A 24,460-nucleotide genomic window follows, 5' to 3' on the forward strand; every position below is an offset into this window, starting at 1 on the left:
CCTTCCAACAATAGGGGTAAAACAGACCAAAACACATACCCGCATTAAGAAACACCTGCCTACCAGAAATGGGCACACTACTTTTGTTCTGATGCAAAACGAAGGTAGTATTTCTTCAGAAGACACTGAATTCTAGATTGCCTTCTAACATCGGTTTCATAAGACTGTCACTCCACTACACTATTAAGAAAAAAAAGCGTCAGCCATTTCACTGACATGAAAAGAATACCAATTCTGCCTTTCACACTCCTGGTGTTTGCACAGCCATTTAGTGAGTTGCTGCTTAGTTTTATTAATATTATTATGGAAATGCATCCTATGCTTATTCTCAACTATAAAATTCTATTTCAATCCAATTTTGCATCTGGGAAATATTATGCGTGGACAGAAAATTCCTGTCTCTTAGGCACTTGTCTTAGATAAAAATACCAATTTTGCTTCACACCAACGTGCTTCTAATGAGTCAGATATTTGTCATTTGGGCAACAAAAACACTGGTGATTTAAATACCTGATCTTCCAGTTGTAATGTTTAATTAATAAATAGGAAAGGGCTCTTCTAGCTTAAAACAAGCAAGACTCTTTTGACAAGATAATCAGTGCTGCAGATCTCAGTTACTAACCCAAATGAATAACTTCATGCAGTTATTCTTTCACAAATAGTATTTTTCGTAGTCAGAAGGCTTAAGCATTTGCATCCATAAAAGCACACAGACAAAGTAAGATCCTCTGCCTATTATACACTATATGCACTTATTGAGTGCTCGGTACAGTGGGACTCGTTTCTGTAGGTGTCTTCAGTGTAGTCTGAAAAAAGGTAACACGTACACAACCACTGTATTACATCTGCCCGAACCAAATGGTCCAAGGAAATCTGAAAACAGACAGGGAAACACAGGCTTTAGAATAGTAATTTCAGCTTCAAAAATGTATTCTCTTTAACTTTTTGTAGGACTCCAAGCAGTACATTTTACTATTTCCATCCAAACAAATCATTAGCTGGACAGGCAAGTATACCTCAATCTTATTACCACTCTGGCAGTAAAAGAAACTTGAAATATGATTAAGAGTAATAACTGACTCTCAAAGCCACATCAAAAGGCATTCAAAAAACATTTAGATGTTGCCCTAAGGGACAAGGTTTAGTGGGGAAATTTTGGTGGTAGGTGGATGGTTGGACTGGTTGAACTCGGAGGTCGTTTCTAACCTTGGTGATTCTATGATTCTATGACAACCATGTTTATGTAACACTGAAAAGTGTTCATTTTAAGAACATGAACTTTCTCTACTATAATAGACATGTGGTTCATTTATATGGTTTAAGACCATGACAAGATGTTAGTACCGTTCTGAAAATCAGAAATTAATACTGAATACAAGCCTAAGAACCGTATTTTTCTCTTCTTAACAATACCATAAGGTACATCAAGACATGTGTTAATGCAGTTCTACTCGTCAATTCATTTCTTTACAATTAGCCTTGAGGTCGCACTGATGTCTTCTGAAGCTATAAAACCATGAGATGAGGCAAAGACCATAATATCACATAAGACAAGGAAGAAAAAACCCCTATTGTCCACATCTGCATTAAGTATTGTGTTCACTGATTTCAGCACCGACGTATTAACCAGTGATGCTTCGCTTCTCTGTAAACTTAGGGGAAGGAAAAAAAATATCACAGTGGAAAACTTTTTGCACAGGGCCCGTGCTTTTCCTTAGCTAAGCAATTTCACACAGCACAATATTAGATTCTGCTTTTTGCTAACGCAACTGCTCGTAAAATCCTGCTATGTTCAGGTCTAGCTAATGCATTAACCATATGTTCCCAAGATATACCGACTGCTACAAACTACAGGCAGTGTCTTCTGCTGAAGGAGAATAAAGGATAATCTCTTTCCAGTAGATGGCACATTGATAGCACTGTGTCATTTTTTAAGCTTCTATCACGTGCTGTTGAAAAATGACTCAAAGTTCTACGCAGGCAGTTAAGAATCAAGTGACTGAAGGCAGCTGCTGACCAGAATGGTTGCAGTACCTCCAGTCTTATAAATCACCAGCGCTATAGCAGAGCGTCAGTGACCTGTGCTACAGGATGATATCACAAAAGCAAAACTTCACAACACAAAACAGTGCTTGAGCAGAATTTTAAGCGGACAGCCTCACACTTATCATTTCCATCCCTCAGTTAGGGATGTTTTTTGGGTTTGATACTAGAGGCCTTTTTCCCAGATTAGTCTGCTGAGCACTCAAGTCATTTATCTCTGTTTTCATACAACCTGTAACATATGAAAAATTGAAGCAACTTCCCACACTTCCTTTCACTACATTTCTGTGCAAACCTGTGCAAGATGCAAACTTGTTTCTGTACTGCCCTGCTACTTCCTTCCCTCTTCAACTTTGGCATAATTTAGGAAAGAATATATTACTTTTAAATGAGTAGAACTATTAATCTAAATTCACAAGTTTCACGCTTGGCTGCTAGTGAATGTTTCCTTAGACTGCTTATTAAATCAGAAAGAAAACCTATTGAATCAGTCTGTTACAATTCTCCTCTGAGCTTTATATTTCAAAGAGCATTGGAGGTGTTTATACTGACAGGCTCTATAGTCTCTAAACCACAAGCATTACAGGAAAATAAAAGTTACACACACAACTGCCTCAAAAAAAAAAAAAAAAAAAACAACAAAAAAAAAGTGCAGTAGTAAAATAACTGAAGCATTATGATGCTCCTCACTTCTCCCTGCATTCAGACTTCACAGTTTCACAGTCCTGTGTTTGCATATGCACTGAGAGGTGCTCCTGCTCCACCTTACTTTGAGTACCCAGCAGGCACTTTCTTTTTTAAACTCTATGAACAATTAAGGCTTAAAACATGCAGGAAAAACAAACAAACAAACAAACAACCACAGGACCAAATGCCTTATCAGGCATTTTCCTGACAAATGCACACATCCTCTGACAACGTGCTTTATGGACTTGGAAGCTAATAGGGTACTTATAGCACAGCCGAGAAATGTCATGCTTAAAATTTAGGTTAATTTTCTGTCAAGCAATGGGAATTTAAGAAGCCTGAACTGTGAGCAGCGTTATTAGGACACATCTACTCTGCACCCAGCATTAACTCTTCTTCTCTGAACAAGACAATGGGATAGAGTGTATCAGCTGTATCTTCCCCTGGCTAAACATGTTATGCCCACGGCGCAGACAGCACACTATCTCTAAGCAACTGTGCAAAGCACGTTATCTTATCAGAGCACTGCACTTCAGAACAGTTTTCATCTTGAGGATGCAGTAGGTTTTGTTCGTATTTTCTCAGTGACATGCTGTACTTGCACAGAAAGGAGTGCTGCTGGATTGCAGGAACTTTTCAACGTTTTCTGGCATTGAGATAACACTGCAACACCTCACTTATATTTCACCAGAAAGAAGATAAGCCATAGGATTCTGTTTGGATGCAAAAGCCTGAGCTGGGATAAGACTGTTGAAGTGTTTGTTTTTCTGCACTCAATAGGGGAAAACGTTAGCACATTCTCCATTTCAGCATTTTGGATTCCTTATTTCCCACGCTATTTGAAATGTTTATATGTGGTACTAAGAGATATGGTTTAATGGGGAAATATTGCTGGTAGGTGGACGGTTGGACTGGATGATCTTGGAGATCTTTTCCAGCAATGTTGAGTCTATGATTCTATTTCTGCTAGAGATAGGGAGTTCATATTTGTCCACTGTCCTGTTTCACCTCATGAGCTGTGAGTCAACTTATATAGGAGCAGCTCTTTAACAGCGTACAAAAGCCCAGAAACAACACATAAAAGATTCAGTGTGTCTCAGAGGATCAAGAGGGGGAGGGGAGAGACAAGAATCAGAAAAGGTAGCTGCACTTTAAACTTCCCAGCAGAAGCTGGAACCTGTGTTATTCCTCTCGCAAATACTGAGACGAAAAGAATAAATAGCAAACAGAACAGAACTGTTGTAAGCAAAATAGGTCTCTGTACTCACCTAGTGCTGAAGACCAGCGCAGGAAAAAGAGGCAGCAAGTAATAAGCAGGGAGGAATTTCATGATGTAGCCCCTCTGTTTCGTTCTGTTCCTCAGCGATCCTCTTCGCAGCGTCTCCTGCCTCCTCTCCCGACCGACGGACCGACTAACGAGAGGAGCTCGGAGTGGGATGTGAGCTCCGGGAGTGATGTCAGAGGCAGCGAGCTGCTGCTGCTGCGAGCCCACAGCCTGCTTGAGGCGATCAGTCAGCGTGCTGCCTCCAACCGCGTCCTGGAGGGTTTGGTAGTGGTGGATGGGGAGGGACGGGCAGGCAGCAGCTGGCACTTGGCTTTGAGGTTATGGCAGCAGGGCTTAGGGATTCAGCCTAGAAGAAGATAGAAAGGGAAATGAAAATAACATCAGCGTTTCCTAATTGGAGTCTAAATGTGTTTGAAGTGAATCTATACAAGATTCATGGTACAGAGGCAAGAACTGCTTCAAGGAGGCATCACGTAACAAATCATCCTGACAGACTGGATCTGGAGAGGTATTACCTCTGCACAGCAAGAATTCACAAATCATTATGTCAATTAGATATACATTCACCTCACTGCCACACCTTGCTACTACTTACTACCAACTATTACTTACTACTTACTACCAACACAAGTTGAAGGTAAGAGTGGGAACAGTTTCCAAAATGCTATTTCAAAACACTGCTATCTCTAAGAACCATACACAAGTGAAGTTTGTTGGATGGCAAATCATGCAACAATCATAGAATCACCAAGGTTGGAATAGGCCTCCAAGATCATACAGTCCAACCATCCACCTACCACCAGTATTCCCCACTAAACCATGTCCCTTAATACCACATCTGAATGTTTCTTCAGCACCTCCAGGGTCAGTGACTCAGCCACCTCCGTGGGCAGCCCATTCCAGCACCTGACCAAGAGTACAAGAATACAATATCAAAACAAAAATCAACTTTCTGTGTAGCACAAAAATAAAATAAAATAAAATAAAACCAAGAGGGAGTTCTATCTACTTGTTTGACCGGTCATATGAAAGTCATCCAGAAAAGACATTATGCATCGCATCCATAAAATAAAAGTTTCCACAATGTACATTGGTGTGTCATTGCATTCATTCGTTTGAGGAATCGTTTTGGACTGTATCAAAGCCAATAGAGATTCACAGATTGAAATGAATGGGAACCTTTCTGAAATTAGTTTTGACCCTTATTAAGGCTTCACATGGCATAGAGATGGAACTGACAAATTAAGTTACGTACAGTACACAATGAAGTGAGAGGGAGGGGAGAGAAAAGGAGAACAAGAAAAGGAATATAAATAGCCAAAAAAAAAAAAAGTAAAATAATGTCTGAAAACTTCTGTATTCCAATGACAGTGTTCATTTCAGACACACTTGGCTGCAAGTTCTATTCGACCGTGTTAATTTAAATCCACATTTATTGTTATTTTGATGATACAATACCAGCATGAAAGAAACAGTCATGTTGCCATGGATACTTATGACAGAACAGTAAAAAGGTCATAAAAAGTGCAGTCAGCTTCTCATTTTCTCTTCCAGAAAAAAAAGCCAGCCTTCCCAGGCTACCAGAAACCTCATGTACACATATCAACAGCCACGACTTCTTCCATCCTTCCTTTACATGCCCACACATACAGAATGGAAGAGGGGAAAGAAGAAGGCAGGTGTACATCAAGGGGGTAATTTATACTCAGTTATACTGACTAAGTTTAACAAATCTCATGGAATTTTGCAACAGGAGGATTTTTTTTTTTAATTTTACTGTTACTCTTTTTTATTTGAATGATATATTTATTTGAATCATGAATAATAGGGAGTCTTGCTTTCAGCTCCAGGTTCTCACTGTGTTTGCAAGGGAAAAGAAATCATCAAGAAGATGTGCAGCTTCAGCACAAGTATTCTTCAACTACTATCATAGAATCATTAAGGTTGGAAAAGAACTCTAAGATCACCAAGCCCAAGCTCAATCCACTCCTATCATACCCACTAACAATAGCTGCATTTTTAAGAGACAAACTTGTTTAACTAAGGACTTAGGCACTTAACCTTAGACACTACTGTTGTCAGATTTGATTGCGCTCAACCCATTTGCCTGAAGACATGAGAAAGCATCTTTTACGTGACATCCTTTAACTCCTTAAACATGACTAACTGAACTAAATCTTGAGCTTTGGAGAATTTGGGCTTAGGTCTTTTCCTTTTTTGATTTCGGTTTTTTTTTTTTTTTTTTTTTTTTTTTTTAAGACAAGATGCATTTTAAAAAGCACTGTCTTAAGAAAAAAAATCTTAAGAAAAAAAATCATATTTATATTAAAAAATGGAATTTTTGGTAGCTTTTCTTAGCTTTGTATAATCTCTTTGGTGCTATGCATATTTAAAGGGAGATCGCATATTGATGTATAACAACTTCAAAGATGTTGGATACAAATATTCTATATAAAGGCATTAGAAATGCAGAACTCAATAAATATTGTATTTTTACTCACAGTGAAACATTCTGCCTTTTTTGCTTACGTTTATTGGCAGTCTTATTAAATATATGATTACTCCTAGCTTAGCAAAGAAGAAGTAAGGTGATTATATGTGCTCTTTTACAAAGAACAGCACCTTAAATATAGATAAGAACAAAACATTGGAACTACTATTGCAAAATTCAAAAACAGTATCTTTCCTTTGAAGTGCCAAGTCGCAATATTTGTCACACAAACTTTTGCAAGTTTGCCTAAATACACTGTGAATGGGAATATCATTGCCTACTTTAGGGAAGAAAATAAATCAACTGTCTCCATTTGCAAATGCAGTACAAAGGTTAAGCTTGCCAGAGCAGAAAGACATTCACTTCTGCCTTTATTCATGTAGCAACTATTTTAGTTGGCACCCCTGTTTTATTTTCAGTCATTGGAAATAAAAAAATAGTAAGAAAAAAAAGAAGGAATTACGGCATAATGATGTGATACTCAGTTATCTTGAATGCATACGTGCTCGTAGAAGCTTCCATAAACGCACTTAATATAACAGACCAGTAACACTTCCTGCTGTAGAATAACAACGTTGTCAAGATGGAAGTCTTCACAAGACTGGACTTAGATAATTTTCAGAAGATTGAAGGCACAACACTTGGACAAAGATAAGGCATTCTATTTCAGGGAGCTTTACAACTGCAGTTGGCTTCTGTTTTTATCATAGTTATTAGTGAAAGACTGCAACTGAGGCAAAATATGAGTAAAACTCAACCTTCCCAATTTCATGGCCTTTGTACTAGAAAGCACGCTGGGTTATGATGTAAATACCATATCACCACTGCAATTCAGAGAGTACCAGCTTTTGTTTCATGCACGTATGAATGTACACATGCACACACAAAAGCATCTACACTTGTGTTTTTGTTGAACTGTAGAACCACTATGGGTAACTAGAAAAGTAGGTCCATGCATTTCAAGATTGAAACGCAGTATGCTATATAAAGACTAGGCACCAAGTTTCCTGTAATAATTTTATCTTGGAAGTCAACTCTGATAAACAGCATGTTAAATAACAGAGGAAATACACAAAAGGGTATTTCTTAAGGAGAATTGTTATGAGCTAGCTAATGAACGTCACTGAGCTCAACAATGCAAGATATCCACGAGTGTAGCTCTGGAATAGCAGTGCTGGTTGAAGAGAAGCAAGAGGGACAAGGGACTTAACAGAAGCCAGTTTATCTTCTTTGCAGAGGACTGAGAAACAAACTGTGTTTCCTTGTTCTCTAACAAACTCGCCACCCTCACACTACCTTATCAAAATGACAGTTAATGTCATCAACAAGAGTCTCTTTCCTTCTCCTACTTGTAGCTCCTAAATCAGATACATTTTTTATGTTTCTAAGACATCTCAGAAGCACTGACCGTCACAGGTAAGTGACCGAGGAGCCTGCATGCAAGAATTGCGTCTCCTGGAAGGATGGAAGACCAAGAGCCAGTAAATTTGAACCAATATAAAGTAACTGAATCATAATAGTCAGAAAAATAAATCTAATTTCACAAAATCCTAGTTAGAAAAAAAGAATGACAAGGATTTCTAAATCACAGGCGATGAAGTCAAAGCTCTTCTTAATCTTTTTTACCTAAAACAGAATCCAGAATCTACCTCTTTCATGGATTCTAAGCTACCAAAGGTCTGAATACCTACTCAGCATTCAACCTCACTTCAAATTCCATTCACATATCTCTTTCCTCCAAAAAAACTGATATCACTTTAGCTTCAAAAACGATTCAGCATGCCTTTTCCCACTTTTTTCTCCTGCTTTTCCCACTCCATTTTCTTGTTCTTCCATCCCCCAGTAGACTGTTCTTCTGCCTTTGGGAACACTGCTTGATTTAATTAAAGTCTTAGCACATCTGTTAAGCTACCAAAAGGCAAAATGTTCTTATCAAAATAGGAAGGCAAAGCATAACTATCAGAGTGAAGTATTGCCATGTACTTGGGCCCAGTATTTCATTGCCACACGTACAAACTCAATCAGCATAAACACATACATCAACTGCATACATTAGTTGTATTAATGTTCTTGACTGAGACCTGACACATTAGCGATGATCACTTTGTGAGATAATAGGTTTGGAGTGACTGATTCACTGCTCAAGCTTCAAGATGTGCTTTTATAAATACGGTGGGAATTCATTTGCTCTGAATGGCGGGGCCCCACTTACTTGTCTGCATGGGAAAAGACTTGTCCTAAGTGGACAAGTGGAAACATGGAAGTTTCTACCAGTTTCTTTTTTAAAGGCATGTGTTTCAGGTAAAATTGTGTGATTTTTTTTTAAGAGATTTCCAAGAGAGCTCTTTCTATACCTAAGAACGACCCAATTCAGAAGTTTATTAAAGTGATAAATTTACAGAAATTTAACCTCCTAGCTATCTCTGCTTTGAGCAGGTTAGACTTCCAGAACAAATTATCCTGTGAACCTTTAGTAAATACATGCGGCCCACAGAGGTCTGCTGTTGAAATGCAGAGAAATGAGCAATTTCACAAATGTGTAATTATTGAAAAGAAAGAACAGCTTGATATCATTCTGAGAAACCTCTTTTTCCACTATTCAAAACAGCAATTATTATGAATACTTACCACACCTGATCTGCCTAGCTTTGCTACTCATTGCAGGCCTATGTTTTATGCAATGTTAGAGCTACAATAATTCTAGAAACAACAGCAAGTCTTGATCCAACCACTGCACAGAACAACGGGAAGTTCTAGGATTCCTATTTCAGAAAATAGAAAAAAAGAGCAATGCCAACTCACCCAAAAGTATCTGAACTTACCTATCATAACCACAGAACCAGCAGTGTTGAACTACTTCATCTGTAAATTTACAGTCTGTGTGCTAGATGGAAGGGAGGAGTAGAAAGAAACAGCACTAGGAAAAATCCGATTCTCTTCTTGCTTCATAAGTTGTGTAAACAGAGGAAGCAGATCAGCCCCTTAACATCTTAACATCAAACAACCTGCAGTGTATTACTTAACATTATGGAAACATAAACTTCTTATTTTTATTTTATTATGCAAGTGGTTGCAAAGTTAGCAGCGCTTATACATCTAAAACTTGCAACTTGTAGATGCTGTCACATACAATGTATATTTAGACTGTGTACGCCAAGTCCAAGGTTATAGAAAGCCCTCTCATTTCATTGCTAGATAAGCTGAAATCTAAATCACAAAAAGCAATCAGGTTCACCAAGGTCATTATAAAAAAGGAGTTAGAACATCTTCAGAAAACTGTTCCAGGCAGCAGTTGTTCACTTCTGAACTTCCTTTTTTAGATCTCACTCAGAGCTGAGGTTTGCTTAATATCCAATAGACGCCTCAGGGCAAATCTGCCATCTCAGACCAAAATTCAAGACTGCTGAAGTCAGCACATATTAGAAACCAAAGACAGAAAGAATATGGGCATGCAAAGGTGACACGACAATCCACAAACAAGTACTTAAAGAACTATTTATTGTTGAACTTGGAAATATTTCCTTCCTTAATACATGAAGCCAGACTGCATAAGTGACTTTTATAAAGCAAGAGCTACTGATAGACCTCCAGGACAAAATAAAAATCCAGTCTCAAAAATGACTTTTTCCATTTGTGTGAGACAAGTCTAAAAGATTAGGTAACAATATAGTAATAGTATTTAGGTTGTTGTTTTTTTTTTTTTTTTAATAAAGAATTTTCAGTGACATCTGAGTAGCTGTGGAGAGGCTGGGAACCATTCTCATTTCCTCCACATTAGATGTATTTTTTCTAGGTATCAGGCTCAACACACCTCTGCTATTATGCTAAGAGATGCTTTAAGACGTTGCTTACATTTTAACTTGATTGCTTTTCAATTTTGAAGTCTCTCTGGAGCTAAAGAGAATTCTTCTAACACTTTTTTTTTTATATATGAAATATGTCTGATGCTGTTGAAAAACAGAATGATTTTTATTATATCAGAGAAATTTTCAAGAAATCTTTTCTTAATCAGAACATAACGTGTTTAGCAGAGCATGAATCCAGCAAGCACGGATCCATTAAAGCATCACCAAGTTTTCACTCAGAAACTGAGTCACCGATTGAAGATCCCTTCTTCAATATATTTGTAGTCACTTTAAACTTTCCTCACTGCTTCTGCCCTTAATTTAAAACAGTAAAGGCTGGCAGGTACCCATACTTACACTTAGGACAGCTCTCCTCTCCCTGTACTATATTTGGACCTTAACTCATCGTCAATTATTAAACAAAACATAACAACAAAAAATGAATCTAATTAGATCACTTATAAAGCATGTAGTCTTTTAAAGCTCCAACGAGAGTCCACATTATAGTAAGTATTTATACTTTCATGTGACAAATCGTGAGTAGTCTCAGACAAAAGTATAAATGGATATTTCAGTAACATGAGACATTATTAGCAGCAGTGCAGAAAACACATGCATAAACCACACCTTTATTTTGTCATCCTGAATCTGTTACAGCTATTCATGATGGTCATAAATATGTTTTCCACTTAGTTCTATACTTGTTTTACTGTGCTGTTTCATGACACATAAGTAGTTAGAATGTTCTTATGGCCAAGTAGAGGATACTGTAATAGACTATGAGCAATGGAGAATGTTCCATGGCATCCTTCCACAGAGCTACAACAGAACAAATTGCACGATCTCATTTCGACCAGTGATGTATACCAAGTGCCTCTACATCCCCTCCCCCAAAAGGAGTTTGCATAATTTCTCTCAAGAAAGAAGGAATGAAGTAAGGCTCTAACTGATAACTGGATTTCCTTGATGAAAGAATGAGAATTTCCTAATATTTCATACTGTTTTCTGTCATACCCTATTAAAAATCTAGCTTTTGAGAAGCTAAGGGAAGCGCAGATCTAATTCAAATTTTATTAGATATGACATGCATTACAATTATACTATCAAGATTGTATCAAAATGTCATTAATACAGAATTAATGGGAACTCAGGGAAAACGAATACATTACATCAACAGCGAGACTGTCACACTAATACTATGTTATAATTGCATAGTTAAAAATTCTTGTAGATTCTACATTATAATGGAACAATTGCACCTTCTTAAACACAAAGTCTGAAGCTGTTTTGTCAGACTACCACAACATTAAATTAATTTCATGTATTAGTTGTATATATATGTAGATTTAATGCACATACCATTAACAATCTAAAACTTAAACCAGTCCATACAAATGCGTTGTAATGAATAGCAGAAAGCATCAGTCAAGCAGAGTGAACAAGTATGACAGGGAAATTTCTGTTCTGTTTCTCTGAAAAAATTCAGATGTTAAGTCATTACAGATACCTACCTCACTGTGCAGGGAACCACAGTACGAAAACAGCATCTGTACTTCTCTGTAGCCATCTGTGAACCTATCTACAGTGAAAAGTGAAACAGACAGTGAAAACTTCAGCTCCGAACTGAGAGACTGAGCTTGAGAAAACCCTTATGGCCTAAAAGGCTTCGTAACACTCCAACTTCTGGTTTTCTTTACTGATCTAAGGGTTCAAGTTAAAGCCAGTGAATGTATTGATTAGATATCTACTTCACAATTATTAGCAATATTAAAATGTGCTATTATGATTAAGTTGGACACTGTTAATTAACAAAGTCACTACCTTTTAGTTTCAACCAACGTTGTTGAAATAGCTTAAGAATCTTTCACTGAATTCTTCAACACCACCAAAAAAGGAGAAGAAGAAAGAAGGCACTTTTCAAATTATTTTTAAAACCTTTTATATTAAGGTTTTTTTTTTTTTTTTAACTTCTCAAAAACATTGGTAATGTGGTCAGTTTGTTTCTCAGTCCAGTAGTCACTTGCCATTGTGCCAAGCCAGTTACACCCAAAAGGTCCCTGAGATTGTCCCCAATTAGCACAAACAGACACAACACCCCAAATGTACAAAAACTGAGCATATATGAGTTTAGATGATATTGAGAGAAAATAATGCTCCAAAACTCTTTTTTTTTCCCCACGTTTACTGCAGTACTCCTGAATTTCAGTACAAAGTTGTAGTAGCTCTAATTTGTTACCTTACAACAAGTTCTTCTCCACCTTTAAATGAAACAAACCGACAAACAAGGATTCCAGGGTAGCAGGGTAGTGGTGTAAGACTTCACGTTCTGTTGACTTTTTCTTCTCATTTTTACATATTGTGAAATGCACCGTTTTATCATTCAGAATCTGATCAAGTCTATTTTCAATCATATTTCACTCTGGAAGTCTACTATCAATTAGACTTCGATTCAATTAATCTGTTTCAGCACAGTCTGTACACAAAGCTGTAATCCTTAAACTCTTCATCTTTTCACCTCACCTTGCAACTAAAAAAGTGTTAAGGGAAGAGGTTTCAACAGGTTTCCAATATTGCTCCCAATTCTTTAGAATGAGTAGAATGTAAAATTACGTTCACATAAATACCAAAGCTGTTAAAAATGCTAAGTGATTTAAAAGAAGACTGAATCCCTGCAGTGTAATCCAGGACCACAGTCCTATCATCTCTGCACATACTTTTTCCTTTCCCAACTCTACTCTCTAACCTAATTTTGTAGCAGAAGGAAAATAGGCCCATATTAATCTGTGAAGCTGTAGCAGAGTAAAAGAATGACACAAAGGACTGTGTAAGGGTACATAGCTAAAAGAAAAGCTCTGAGCATTCACCTTATAGCTGGATGATTGCTGCTTTTCTTTCAAAAAAGATCAGTTCTTGCAGTGGCCCATACATCTAGCAAGTATTCTAGAAGCTGGAAGGTAAGAGAATGGATATGATTTTTTCTATTACATCCAGGCTATGTCACAGGGATCTCATTAAAGCACAGCATGCAAGATGGCATACATGTGAGCTTTCAGAACTCATTCTTTAATCCCACCATGTTCTGTAAAAAAAAAAAAAAAAAAAAAAAAAAAAGTCATTTATTTGAACTCTGCATAAGGTAGGCTGATGTGGCCCTAGGCATGCTTGCATTTCAATAATAACCTATAGGAAAAGCATTTTGCAGTGTAACTCACTAGGAAGACTTTGTCTACATCCTTGCCTAAGCTGAGAAAAATAACTCATCAAACAACAGCACCTACCATGATATAAAACACTATCATAGAATGGCTTGAGTTGGAAGGGACCCCAATCATCATCAAGTTCCAACTGCCTGCCACAGGCAGGGCCACCCACCTCCAGATCTGGTACCAGACTAGGCTGCCGAGAGCCGAGTTGAGTGTCTAAGCCACTCTACCTGACAAGAAGGCTGAGTATGTTCAGACTGTACTTCAAAGGTATTATTTTTAATAATACAAAAGGTATTTTTAAAGATATTGCTCACTCCATTGATGGCGAGAGCTTCCTGAAGCTCTGCTCAAAGACGTGTTTCAGCTTCTCCACAGGTTAAACATAAAATACCACTATGAATTCAGAACCATCTGCTCCTATATTTTCACCTGAGTTTATGTTAATACTCACTTTTCAGCATCAACTTCACTAAAAAGATCAACACCAACAAAAAACAAGCACTTCTCTGGCAGTTCCAGCTCTATCTTTATAAGGTTGCATTCTGAGACTCTCAGGGGGCAAATCCCTCTGAATTCAAGGCAGCATGCTGTTTCATCTTTTGAAATAAGTGGGTGAGAGACTATCTATCTTAGCTATTTATTTATTTACTTGTCTGTTTTTGTAGCCAAGATACCCAGCAGAAGTAATCTGCCCTGTTGCAGATTACTTAAATGGGAAAATTAAATTAAGGAAAGTAAGAAAAACACTCACAGGTAAATTGCTTTTCTGTTGTTCTCTAAAAAACAAATTCGTATGGTCAACGATCACATTGCCTACAAATCAAATCTGACGTATTTCTTCTTATCTTTCAGGCTTGTATTTGGTCTGTGATGAAAGTATAATGGAAGTTTTTTGTTTGTTTGTTTCCATTTTTGTTTTTAAAAGTAACAGAAAAAGTGGGCTGAGGCTTTTGGAGCATAGGGATCAACTATTGTGCTACTGGAGCCTTAAAATGAAACACAGTCCTTGTGTCCCTTTTCAAACTATCAGGCTTACATCTAACTAGCCATCACTATTGACTTTTTTGAGTGTGTATGACTCCCTGAAGCATGCGCCTGTGGTCAAGATAAGGCAAACTGAAGTATGCAGCAATATATTAGTATGTAACTTTGTTCAATATATAGCTAGGAAGTAATAGAAGGGTTTATTTACCTTTTCTAAAGCATAAAGGAATTTTCAGCATGCAATTTGTACTGCAGAGACCTTCCTGGATGGTGACTTTTACCCATAACAGAACACATTCAACAATGACTAACTCATTCAATACATTATTAGAGCATTTTTACTGAGATTTATTATTAATCTAGGACAAACCATGACATTTTATGTGGCTACCCTCTATGGTATATTAAATAATGCCTTATATAAAAAAAAAATATCTATAAAATAATCCCTGAGCTAATTCTTTTCATTAGACTGGGAGGTTGATGTGCCTAAATGTTAAGTTTTAATCAATATTTTATAATGGAAAGTTTTAAAAAGTGAATAACTTCAGAAAGTGGTACATATCTAAGAAATGCAAATTAATACCTCGTGGTATTCTTTTTTACTCATTCCCATAAGGAAGACGACAACTTGTAATGTTCCATATTAAGTAGTTAAATCCTCTGACAGCCTTCCTGTCTTCTCCTTGATCTTTGTACTTTCATACTAATGAACTTCAGTGTTTGATGGTGCAAGGCTTTCTTATTGTAGTTTCTTAATTTGAGGTTGATTCTGACAGATTTTAACAGCGAGAATAGGTTTCGCAGGTCACAAACCCAGCATATAATTATCTTTAATTACAATCTGGCAGAGCACTGTAAGCAGCCACAGGAAGCCCATCAAAATTGGATTTGATAGCAGACTACATGATTGAGAACCACAATACCCAGGATTTGAGGAAGTAAGCTTTCCATTTTGTGTTTGCCATCCTCTAGAGAAAGTCCCTTCCTTTATCAAAATCTTCCTAACAGAACTACACTGACCTTTACCCTCTTCAATACTTCTTTAACTTCTCCCCATTGGCATCCTTTCAACTACACAGCCTGCTACAGAATCTTCAGCAATGCTGAGCACAAGTGTGTTAAAACCATATTTCTGCTATTACAGAATATCCTCACATTCAACACTGTTAGTGTTTCTCCCTAACCTTGTGCAAACCTTTAGAGCTCTTGTTTCAGTAGACTTGACTGAGCCTGACTGCAGAAACACTTCGAGGCAAGTAAAGATTGGATTACTTAGGTAACCATGGTGGCTTCAATATGTCAACTAATGCATTAATTCTGTCTATATTTGTACTAAGGGTAATTATATTACAGCACCTTAAGAACATAGCGACTCAACTCCACTATTAATGCTGTTCTTGCTTACAGGAGAACTTAATTTTACTCCATAAAGTTTGACATTTTATACTTTTTGAAGAAGAAGAAAATAACCAAGAAATATATGCTCATTTAAAAATGCAATAAACTGAGCTCCATTAGGTAGCACTTCGATCTCCTGAGCTATTAGGCTTCTTGCAACTATGGAATCCACCTATGCTGATGAATGGTCTAGCCCTTAGCAAAGAAGGTAGTAACACAGAGCACACAGATAAACATGGCTTAGAGCACAAGTTTAGGTTTGATACCCTTGGATACCTTTATCCAGTATGTAAGTGCTTTCTGAAGCCACTTGTCCATTTTGCTCAAGTTTCTAAAAATTTGGGTTTGATAACTATTTCCCACCACAATCAGAGCACTGCTTTGCTGGATTTCAGGTGCTCAAGCTGCATTTCACTACAGCTCTTGCTAGAAGCAGTCGGGACTGAGGAAGAGCTTCAGATGCTGCGTTCCTGCATTTTCTTTACTTAGAAAACCAGTGCTACTCTGCATCCATTGAAGCAGCAGCCCTAATTCCAAACAAGGCAACAGGCAGGATTATGCCAGATAGCAGCCTAATGAACAACCACAAACATCTTTTGTGTAATAAGAGCATATCAATTTTTTTTCAGAGGAAAAAAATGATTAACATTTGGAGAGGCCCGGTGATCTGCAAATGTAAGTATTCTGAAACTATATATTCAAAACCCTGGCATTATTTTTTTGCCTTAGCTTAGTGAGCTCTATATAGAAATGTGGACTGAGTAAGTTAATTTAAAAGTAATACCGCTTATATTTTCCATCCAGCCTTGCAGTGTATTTTCCCAGTCCAACCTGCAGGTTACTAGTGGCATACACAGTACGTGATTCACATTATTTCTGCTTTCCTTCCTTAGCCATTGTCCTTTTGGGGCATTCATGCTCCTCAGCCATGTACCAGCTCTCTGTCTTGCTGCTCATAAAGCAGCAGGTGGTGAGGAACAAACACTGCTGTGTAACTTTCTTGGCAGAGCCATAGCAATTTGGTCAGCTGCACAAAAATATCATCGTAAACACAGTGTACTTGAAAATCATCTGAGTAAGCGACAGATGCTTTCAGTGTAACTATACCATCAGGTTAGCAGAAAGGTGGTCTTCCCCACTCCCTAAATATAGCTGGATTAGGCTGAACAAATACAAATTTCAGTATAATTGCCTGTCAGTTCTTCTTTCCCTCTCCTCTTCTGCTCATTCTGTCCCCCCCAGCCCTAAAAAGCAGACAAGTAATTCCCAGGGAGGTTTTTGCACTCAAGTACACAATCCTGCAATAATCTTAGAACAAGTACAGAAGACATTTGTTAATTGGTAAAAACACAAAAAGTAACCATTAGTGAGGTGTGCATGCATATACATATTCATAAAATCTAAGATCTGTGTAAAGATTTTGTAACTATAATTTTAGCTAAAGTTACTTTAATTAGTCTTATTAATGTCAGGATCTCTAAGGTTTTTGCTTTGATCGCAATGGTAACAAATGACTGCTGTACTTCTTAACCCAATAACTACTGAAGAAAAACAGGAGGCACCCCTAGGCTCCCAGGCCTACTGATGTTAATGGACAACTTGTGCTGAAATCCCAATAAGAAATCAGAAGGAAAAAGTTATCAATGGAAAATTCATCTTTCGCCTTTGCTTTTCAAGCATTTCACCTGCTCTCGATAACACCCTCTGCTACCTAGTCATAAGGTTAAGCATAGAGAACATCAGACCGTATACTACACCAACAACTTACTGTGTTCCTCTTTAGGGTTTTCTCTTAGGATCAAAAGGTCCTGCGAGTGCAAACCTCACACTCACTTCTCTGAAACCCAATGGGGAAAAGCAATCGTGAGCCAGAGTCATCTCAGTGGTGTCATTGACCAGTTCTATGTTGCAAAAAAATAATGCAGTGATCCAATATACACTCTGTAGAGATAATGAGTAAAATGTCAAAGAACCTTTGAAACAGGTTTTCCAGACTAATGAAAATGAGTTCTCTCCGTAGATTCCTGTATGGAAGTCAGGTAGACTCCACAGAGTTAGACAGAAAGCAATTGCAGACTTCCTTGCTAGTTATTGATCTATTTCATACAATACGTTTTTTTCCTAAAGGAACTTGGATTCTGACAGTCAGTATATTTCTTTCATGGCTACATGAACCACTGTGGGATTTCTGTCATGCTTCACTTTCAGTATATTATCTTTCTGTATTTTTTATTTCATCTTCATTAGTTTTCAAGTCCTCTGATACCGAGGAATGTATTTTTTTATTTTTATTTTTCTGTACTTCATCAATCTCAAACACCTTGGGTAAAAAAACCTCATCATTTCCTAATTATTTGGGCAAAAGATTCTACAGACAGTCTGGTGTTGTGACGATAATACATCAAATCATTAGCCAACATTTTAGGAAATTACAGCTATAACAGGGATAACAAACTGTGGTCACTGATGATTGGAGTATTTTCTGCTGCAACTATCATTTAATTCCAAAATGTACTATTATAAGTCTATAAAACTATTTTTAATGCCTGTATTTTGCTTTCAAGTGTTGCAGACATGCCTATTAACCATAGGAAAGTGAAAAAATTATTTATTTATTTATTTTGTGATATCTCCAGAATTCTTCTTAATATGAATCGACTGCACCGCTCAGCTTGGTGTCATCTGTAGACTTGCTGAGGGTGCACACAATGCCATCATCTATGTCACTGATGAAGATGTTGAAGACCACCAGTCCCAAGACCGACCCCTGTGGGACATCACTTGTTACCGGCCTCCACCCTGACACAGAACCACTGATCACAACCACTCACTAAATGTTATACTCTAATGTCAGAACTGCCCTGATTTCCAGTGAGTGTAATACCCATGGTATTCTCCAGAAAAATCACAGGAACAACTGTGGATATTGGAGTTAACTCATATTCAGGCAATTGCCATTAGCTAAAAAAAATTCAGCAACATAACATCTGGAATTAGTAGAGCATTTACTGTGACAAATTTGATATTACTTTTCTCATGAAGAGAGTAGAAAACAAACAACACATTGTCCTCAGCTGAAGGAAAAGGGACCTACCTTTTAAGCAGGTAGATAGTGATAGGACAAGAGGGGATGAATCTAAAGTGAAAGAGAGGAGGTTTAGATTAGATGTTAGGAAGAAATTCTTTGCTCAGAGGGTGGTGAGGTGCTGGAACAGGCTGTAGATGCCCCATCCCTGGAGGCATCCAAGGCCAGGCTGGATGGGTTTTTGGGCAGCCTGATCTAGTGTCTGGCAACCCTGCTCACAAACAGAGTGATGGGAACTAAATGATGTTTGAGGTCTCCTCCAACCCAATCATTCTGCAACTCTATGAAAGCTTCTCTATCGTATATTGTTCAGAAGACAGACAAGAACATTTAGCACTGTATCACAGTAGAGGCACTCCATTTAAAACTATGAGATTTTCTAACATTCGTGGCACGTTTGAATTTTAGGTCATAACACAAGCGTACCAAATCACGTTCCACCATCTGAAGACATCACCTTCACCCAGATTCAATACCAGATCCACTCACACTCACCCAAAGAGCAGCCCATGCATGTGAGCCAAGGTTCCCAAACCTGTCTTGTTGTAGCACGTACCACTCTTAGCAAGACGTCCCTCTATGCCAGATTCCTCATTTTGCATCTAACTGCAAATGTAGCAGAAAACTTGAACAGGTCAATAGGTAGAACTATACATCTCATCCATCCCAATACAGGCAAATGCTGCGTGCGTGCATGGGCTGAAGGCTTTAAAATAGTGTCCAAAAAAAATTCTATTCCTTCTGAATAATGCTTCATTTCAGAAAGAAACCAATTGTCTCTTAAATACCGATAGGATTTTCCTTGTGAAATGATATTTTGATGTGTTCTAATTGGCTTTATTTAACAGTGTATTTCACTACTGATTAGTCTTACGACTGTGCTGTTGCACTGACATGATAAGCAGCTTCTCCTCCAAAAGCAGTTTGTTCGAAAGTAGTGATGAATTTTCCTAATGCTGTCAAAGCAATTAAGAAGCAGCTCTCAGCTTCTCCAGCATTTGCATCCATCTACTGCAAACAGCCAACCAAAGAACTCAGTAAGACACCAGAAACAACTGCAAACTTCAAGCTGCTCCCCAGTATTCAGGATGGAAGATCAATTATGCTTCCTGAAAGTAAATACACTGTGCTGGCTCAGTTATGTATCCTTACACATCACAGAGACATTTATTTGCCATAAGCAAGCAACTCCTCTTTCTACATCCACACATCTCTCTCCAGTGGTAGCAATCATAGTCACAAAACAAACATCATTGGGCTGTGATTGCTCTAAGGAAACCTCAGGAAGTTTATGATTTGCAAAAGCAGTTGTTATGCAAAATACTCGTATTCCAAAAGCTAGGAGATGAGTTGAAATGAAGTGTTTTGAGATCTATCACTGCCTTTATTAAAAAGGGCCAGGTATAGAAGAGGTTGCCAAGTGGGTTTCTAAAGAGCCTCCCGTGCTCTGAGAGCACTCAGTTCAAGCTCATACTTCCTTAAGAGGATTTTATTTCAGTGTTTTATTTTCAAGTTATCAGTTAGGATCACACTGAAGCGGTGCCTACAAGAATGCTTTGAGGCTCTGCTCAAACACTGGCCAACCATAGGAGCCTTTGGTTACAGCAGTGCTGGATCAAATCACTAACGACCACAAACATTAACTCTATTTGATTTCACAAAATGGCACAATCATAGAATCATCAAAGTTGGAAAAGACCACCAAGATCATCCAATCCAATCATCCAATCATCTACCAATGCTGCCCAGTAACCACGGCCCTCAGTGCCACATCTATGCAGTTCTGGAACACCTCCAAGGACAGTGACTCCACCACCTCCCTGGGCAGCCTGTGCCAATGCCTCACCACTCTTTTGGAGAATAAATGTTTCCTAATATCCAACCTGACCCTCCCCAGGTGCAACTTGAGGCCATTCGTCACAACATATGTGACAACGTCAACTTCCTATTCAGATCTCATGAGCTTTATACAACTTTAGCTCTGCAAACTGGAATCTAAAGGTGCAATGGTCACTTTTTTTTTTTTTAAACTATAGCTAATCAGGAAAAAATAAAAATAAGCTCATTTCAATGTGCTATCTCAGCATCCATCTGAATTCCTTCCTTTCCCTAAAGAAGTAGATCACATTTTTCTTCACTCACAACTCTTTGAATACTTTATTTCCTGTATATAAGTGGCAGATATTGAATGAAAGTCACTGCTGACTCAATAATTCACACATAACAAGGCTGAGCTTGCCTTGAGAGAACAAACAGTGATGGCAGAAGTTTAAAACTGTCATTACATGTCTTGTTTTCTATTTTATTTTTTTTTTTTAGGCAATTTTGATGCAAAAGAAAGTGTTGCTTTTTGTTGTGGCTGAGGGGTATGTTTTGTTGTTTTTTTTTCTTTTTTGAGATGGGGGGCTTTTTTTTTTTTTTAACTCCTAATAACATAAAGTATCCAACTACATTCTAGAAATGAAGTTATATAAAAAGAATGCACACCATATTATCATGAGTCATCACTGGGATGCCTAGGGAATTCACAACTCAAGAATTCAACTGCTGGATATAAAGAACGCTAGTGCAGAATGGAAACACACAGGCAATGTGACAGTCAGGTGCATCATCACATGGAGTGCAGATGAGTCACCAGGTGTGACAACATCAGTGGCAAACTTGCTCAGAGCAGGCATCAGGCTGCATTCGGATGACTGCAGTATCTCTGTGCAGTTGCTATTTGTGTGCAGAATTGAGTCCTTTACTGACTACAGCCACTTGCCAGAGACTCAGGGCATGAGATTCCTTGAGACCGAGAGCAGCTGACAATCTGCTTGCTGTGCATCTTCAAGCAAACCCTCCTCTATATCTCTATTTCTTTCACAGCTCATCTCTCTGCAGACCGTTGAGATCCATGTATTTAAAAGGCTGTAATTTTGCCACTTCAGTCAATCTCTATTTTTATCGTACTTACAAGAAATATTCTTCAAGTGTACTTCAGTACAGCTGGCTTGGAAATGCATTTCCCACCCTGGATAAGAGACCGACAATTTTCAAGTCTTTCTTTAATTATTTCAATCCATTACAAAGTAAGATATCAATTTTCATTACTTTTTTTTTTTCAATTTATTAATTCTGACATTCTGATATGCAATTTTATCAAAGAAGCTCAGCTAAAGCGAATCAGCTCCCACAGTATTTTTCAGCTCATCTGTTGGTCTACGATTGACTGATATTATGTATATCTGACCAAATTTGTTTTCATAGCTCATTCTATCATGCACAGATGTAACATTAATTCCTGCTTTTTTTTCCCAACTCACAGAACATTTGCTAGAGCTGCTAGCTACCCCAAAGCACAACAGTCAGGCCCTAGACCCACCTTACACCTTGTGCAGCTATAGCCAGACCTTTGCACTGTTCCATGGGCTCACTTTTGCCCCTCAGTTCCACACTTCTTCATGGCTCTGAAGAGGACACATTCCATGCCAAAGCAGGGCATTGCCTCAGCAGGCAGCCAGGCACCATTGTCCTCCATGTGGCAATGGTGTTTGGACGTCGCAGGGGAGGTATAAAACTTACCGCTAGGGGGCGGTGCAAACAGGGAGGGCAAACGGGGCGCACCAGCCCTTGTCCTCATGGGCACCTTCAACTTCCCTTATATATGCTGGGAATGCAACACGGCACAGAAGAACCAGTATAGGAGGTTTCTAGAGTGGATCCAGGGGATCAGGCCCAGTCAGCATGGGCTCATGAAGGGCAGGTCCTGCTTGACCAACCTGACCTAGTCACCCACCTGGTGGATGAGGGAAAGGCTGTTGATGTGGTCTACCTTGATTTCAGCAAAGCCTTCAACAGTCTCCAACAGTATTTTCCTAGAGAAACTAGCAGCCCATGCTTGGACAGGTACACTCTTGGCTGGGTAAAGAACTGGCCCAGAGAATGGTGGTGAATGGAGTTAAATCCAGCTGGTAACCAATCACAAGTGACGTTCCTCAGGAATCAGTACTGGGGCCTGTCCTGTTCAGTATCTTCACTGATGACCTGGATGAGAGAATTGAGTGCACCCTCAGTAAGTTTGCAGATGACACCAAGATGGCCAGAAGTGTCGATCTGCCTGAGTGTAGGAAGGCCCTACAGAGGGATCTGGACAGGCTGATCACTGGGCTGAAGCCAATGGGATGAGGTTCAACAAGACCAAGTGCCAAGTCCTGCACTTTCACCACAACAACCCCAGGCAACGCTACAGGCTTGGGGCAGATTGACTAGAAGACTACGTCAAGGAAACAGACCTGGTTGTATTTGTCAGTGCTCAGCTGAACATGAGCCAGCAGTGTGTCCAGGTGGCCAAGAAGGCCAATGGCATCCTGGCTTGTGTCAGAAATGGTGTTGCTAGTAGGAGCAGAGAAGCAGCTGTCCCTCTGAACTCAGCTCTGGTGAGGCCACACCTTGAGTACTGTGTTCAGTTTTGGGTCCCTCACTGCAAGAAAGACATGGAGACCCTGGAGCGTGTCCAGAGAAGGGCAACTTAGCTGGTGAGGGATCTGGAGCACAGGCCTTATGAGAGCAGCTGAGGGAGCTGGAATTGTTCAGTTGGGAAAAGAGGATGCTCAGGGGAGACGTTATCACTCTCTGTAAATACCTGAAGGAAAGTTGTAGTGAGCTAGGGGTTGGCTTCTTCTCATTCTCCAACCACTGATAGGACTAGAGGGAATGGCCTCAAGCTGCATCAGGGGAGATTCAGCTTGGACATTAGGAAATAGTACTTTTCTGGAAGAGTGGTCAGGTGCTGGAGTGGGCTCCCCAGGAAGGTAGGTGGTGAAGTCACTGACCCTGGAGGTTAGGAGAACATAACTTTAGAGTTTATCGTACTGAGCCAATAACAAATATTTAGTACTACACACATGACATGTAGCCCACCATGTACTACAGCATAAAAATCATAGCAATGAAAGCTCCTACACCATGCCAGACTCCCAGCAGAGCCATAGAACCACAAAGATTGAAAAAGATCTCTAAGACCATTGAGTCCAACCCCAGCCCACCCCCACCATGCCCAGTGACCACGTCCCTCAGTGCCACATCTCCAAGGTTCTGGAACAGCCCCAGGGACAGTGACTCCTCCACCTCCCTGGGCAGCCTGTGCCAGTGCTATTCTTTCAGAGAAGATATAGTTCCTTATATTCAACATGAACCTCCTACAGTGTAACTTAAGGGTATTACCTCTCATCCTGATAGCTACATGGAAGAACACAATGACAGCGATAATGGAAAGCTAACACAAACAGTCTGCTTTGGTTCTTTCATCATGTCAGTATATGGCTGTTTAGTGTTGGAGAAACAATAAAAGCTTTTTTTTTTTTTAATAAGAAATCTAAGGATACTTAAAACTGCTCAGAGCATCCCTTGACCTTCTGCTCTAAGTAGCTTTTGGGCATTTGTTGTTAACGA

The 24,460-nt window shown here is 38.8% G+C and overlaps 1 protein-coding gene across 2 annotated transcripts in view; it reads right to left on the reverse strand.

Moving 5' to 3' along the window:
• LUZP2 (leucine zipper protein 2) overlaps nucleotides 1–24,460 on the reverse strand; it is a 167,491-nt gene that overhangs the window by 120,891 nt on the left and 22,140 nt on the right. Inside the window, exon 2 of one of the 2 annotated variants that reach the window (NM_001199521.2) lies at nucleotides 3,999–4,361. In NM_001199521.2, coding sequence (NP_001186450.1) covers nucleotides 3,999–4,060 — 62 coding nt within the window. In that variant the 5' untranslated portion in view covers nucleotides 4,061–4,361. Of the gene's footprint in view, nucleotides 1–3,998; nucleotides 4,362–24,460 lie in introns of those variants that run through there. The other variant, XM_015286211.4, reaches the window with a different exon arrangement.

Source organism: Gallus gallus, chromosome 5 (assembly GCF_016699485.2).
Source record: "Gallus gallus isolate bGalGal1 chromosome 5, bGalGal1.mat.broiler.GRCg7b, whole genome shotgun sequence".
NCBI lineage: Eukaryota > Metazoa > Chordata > Aves > Galliformes > Phasianidae > Gallus > Gallus gallus.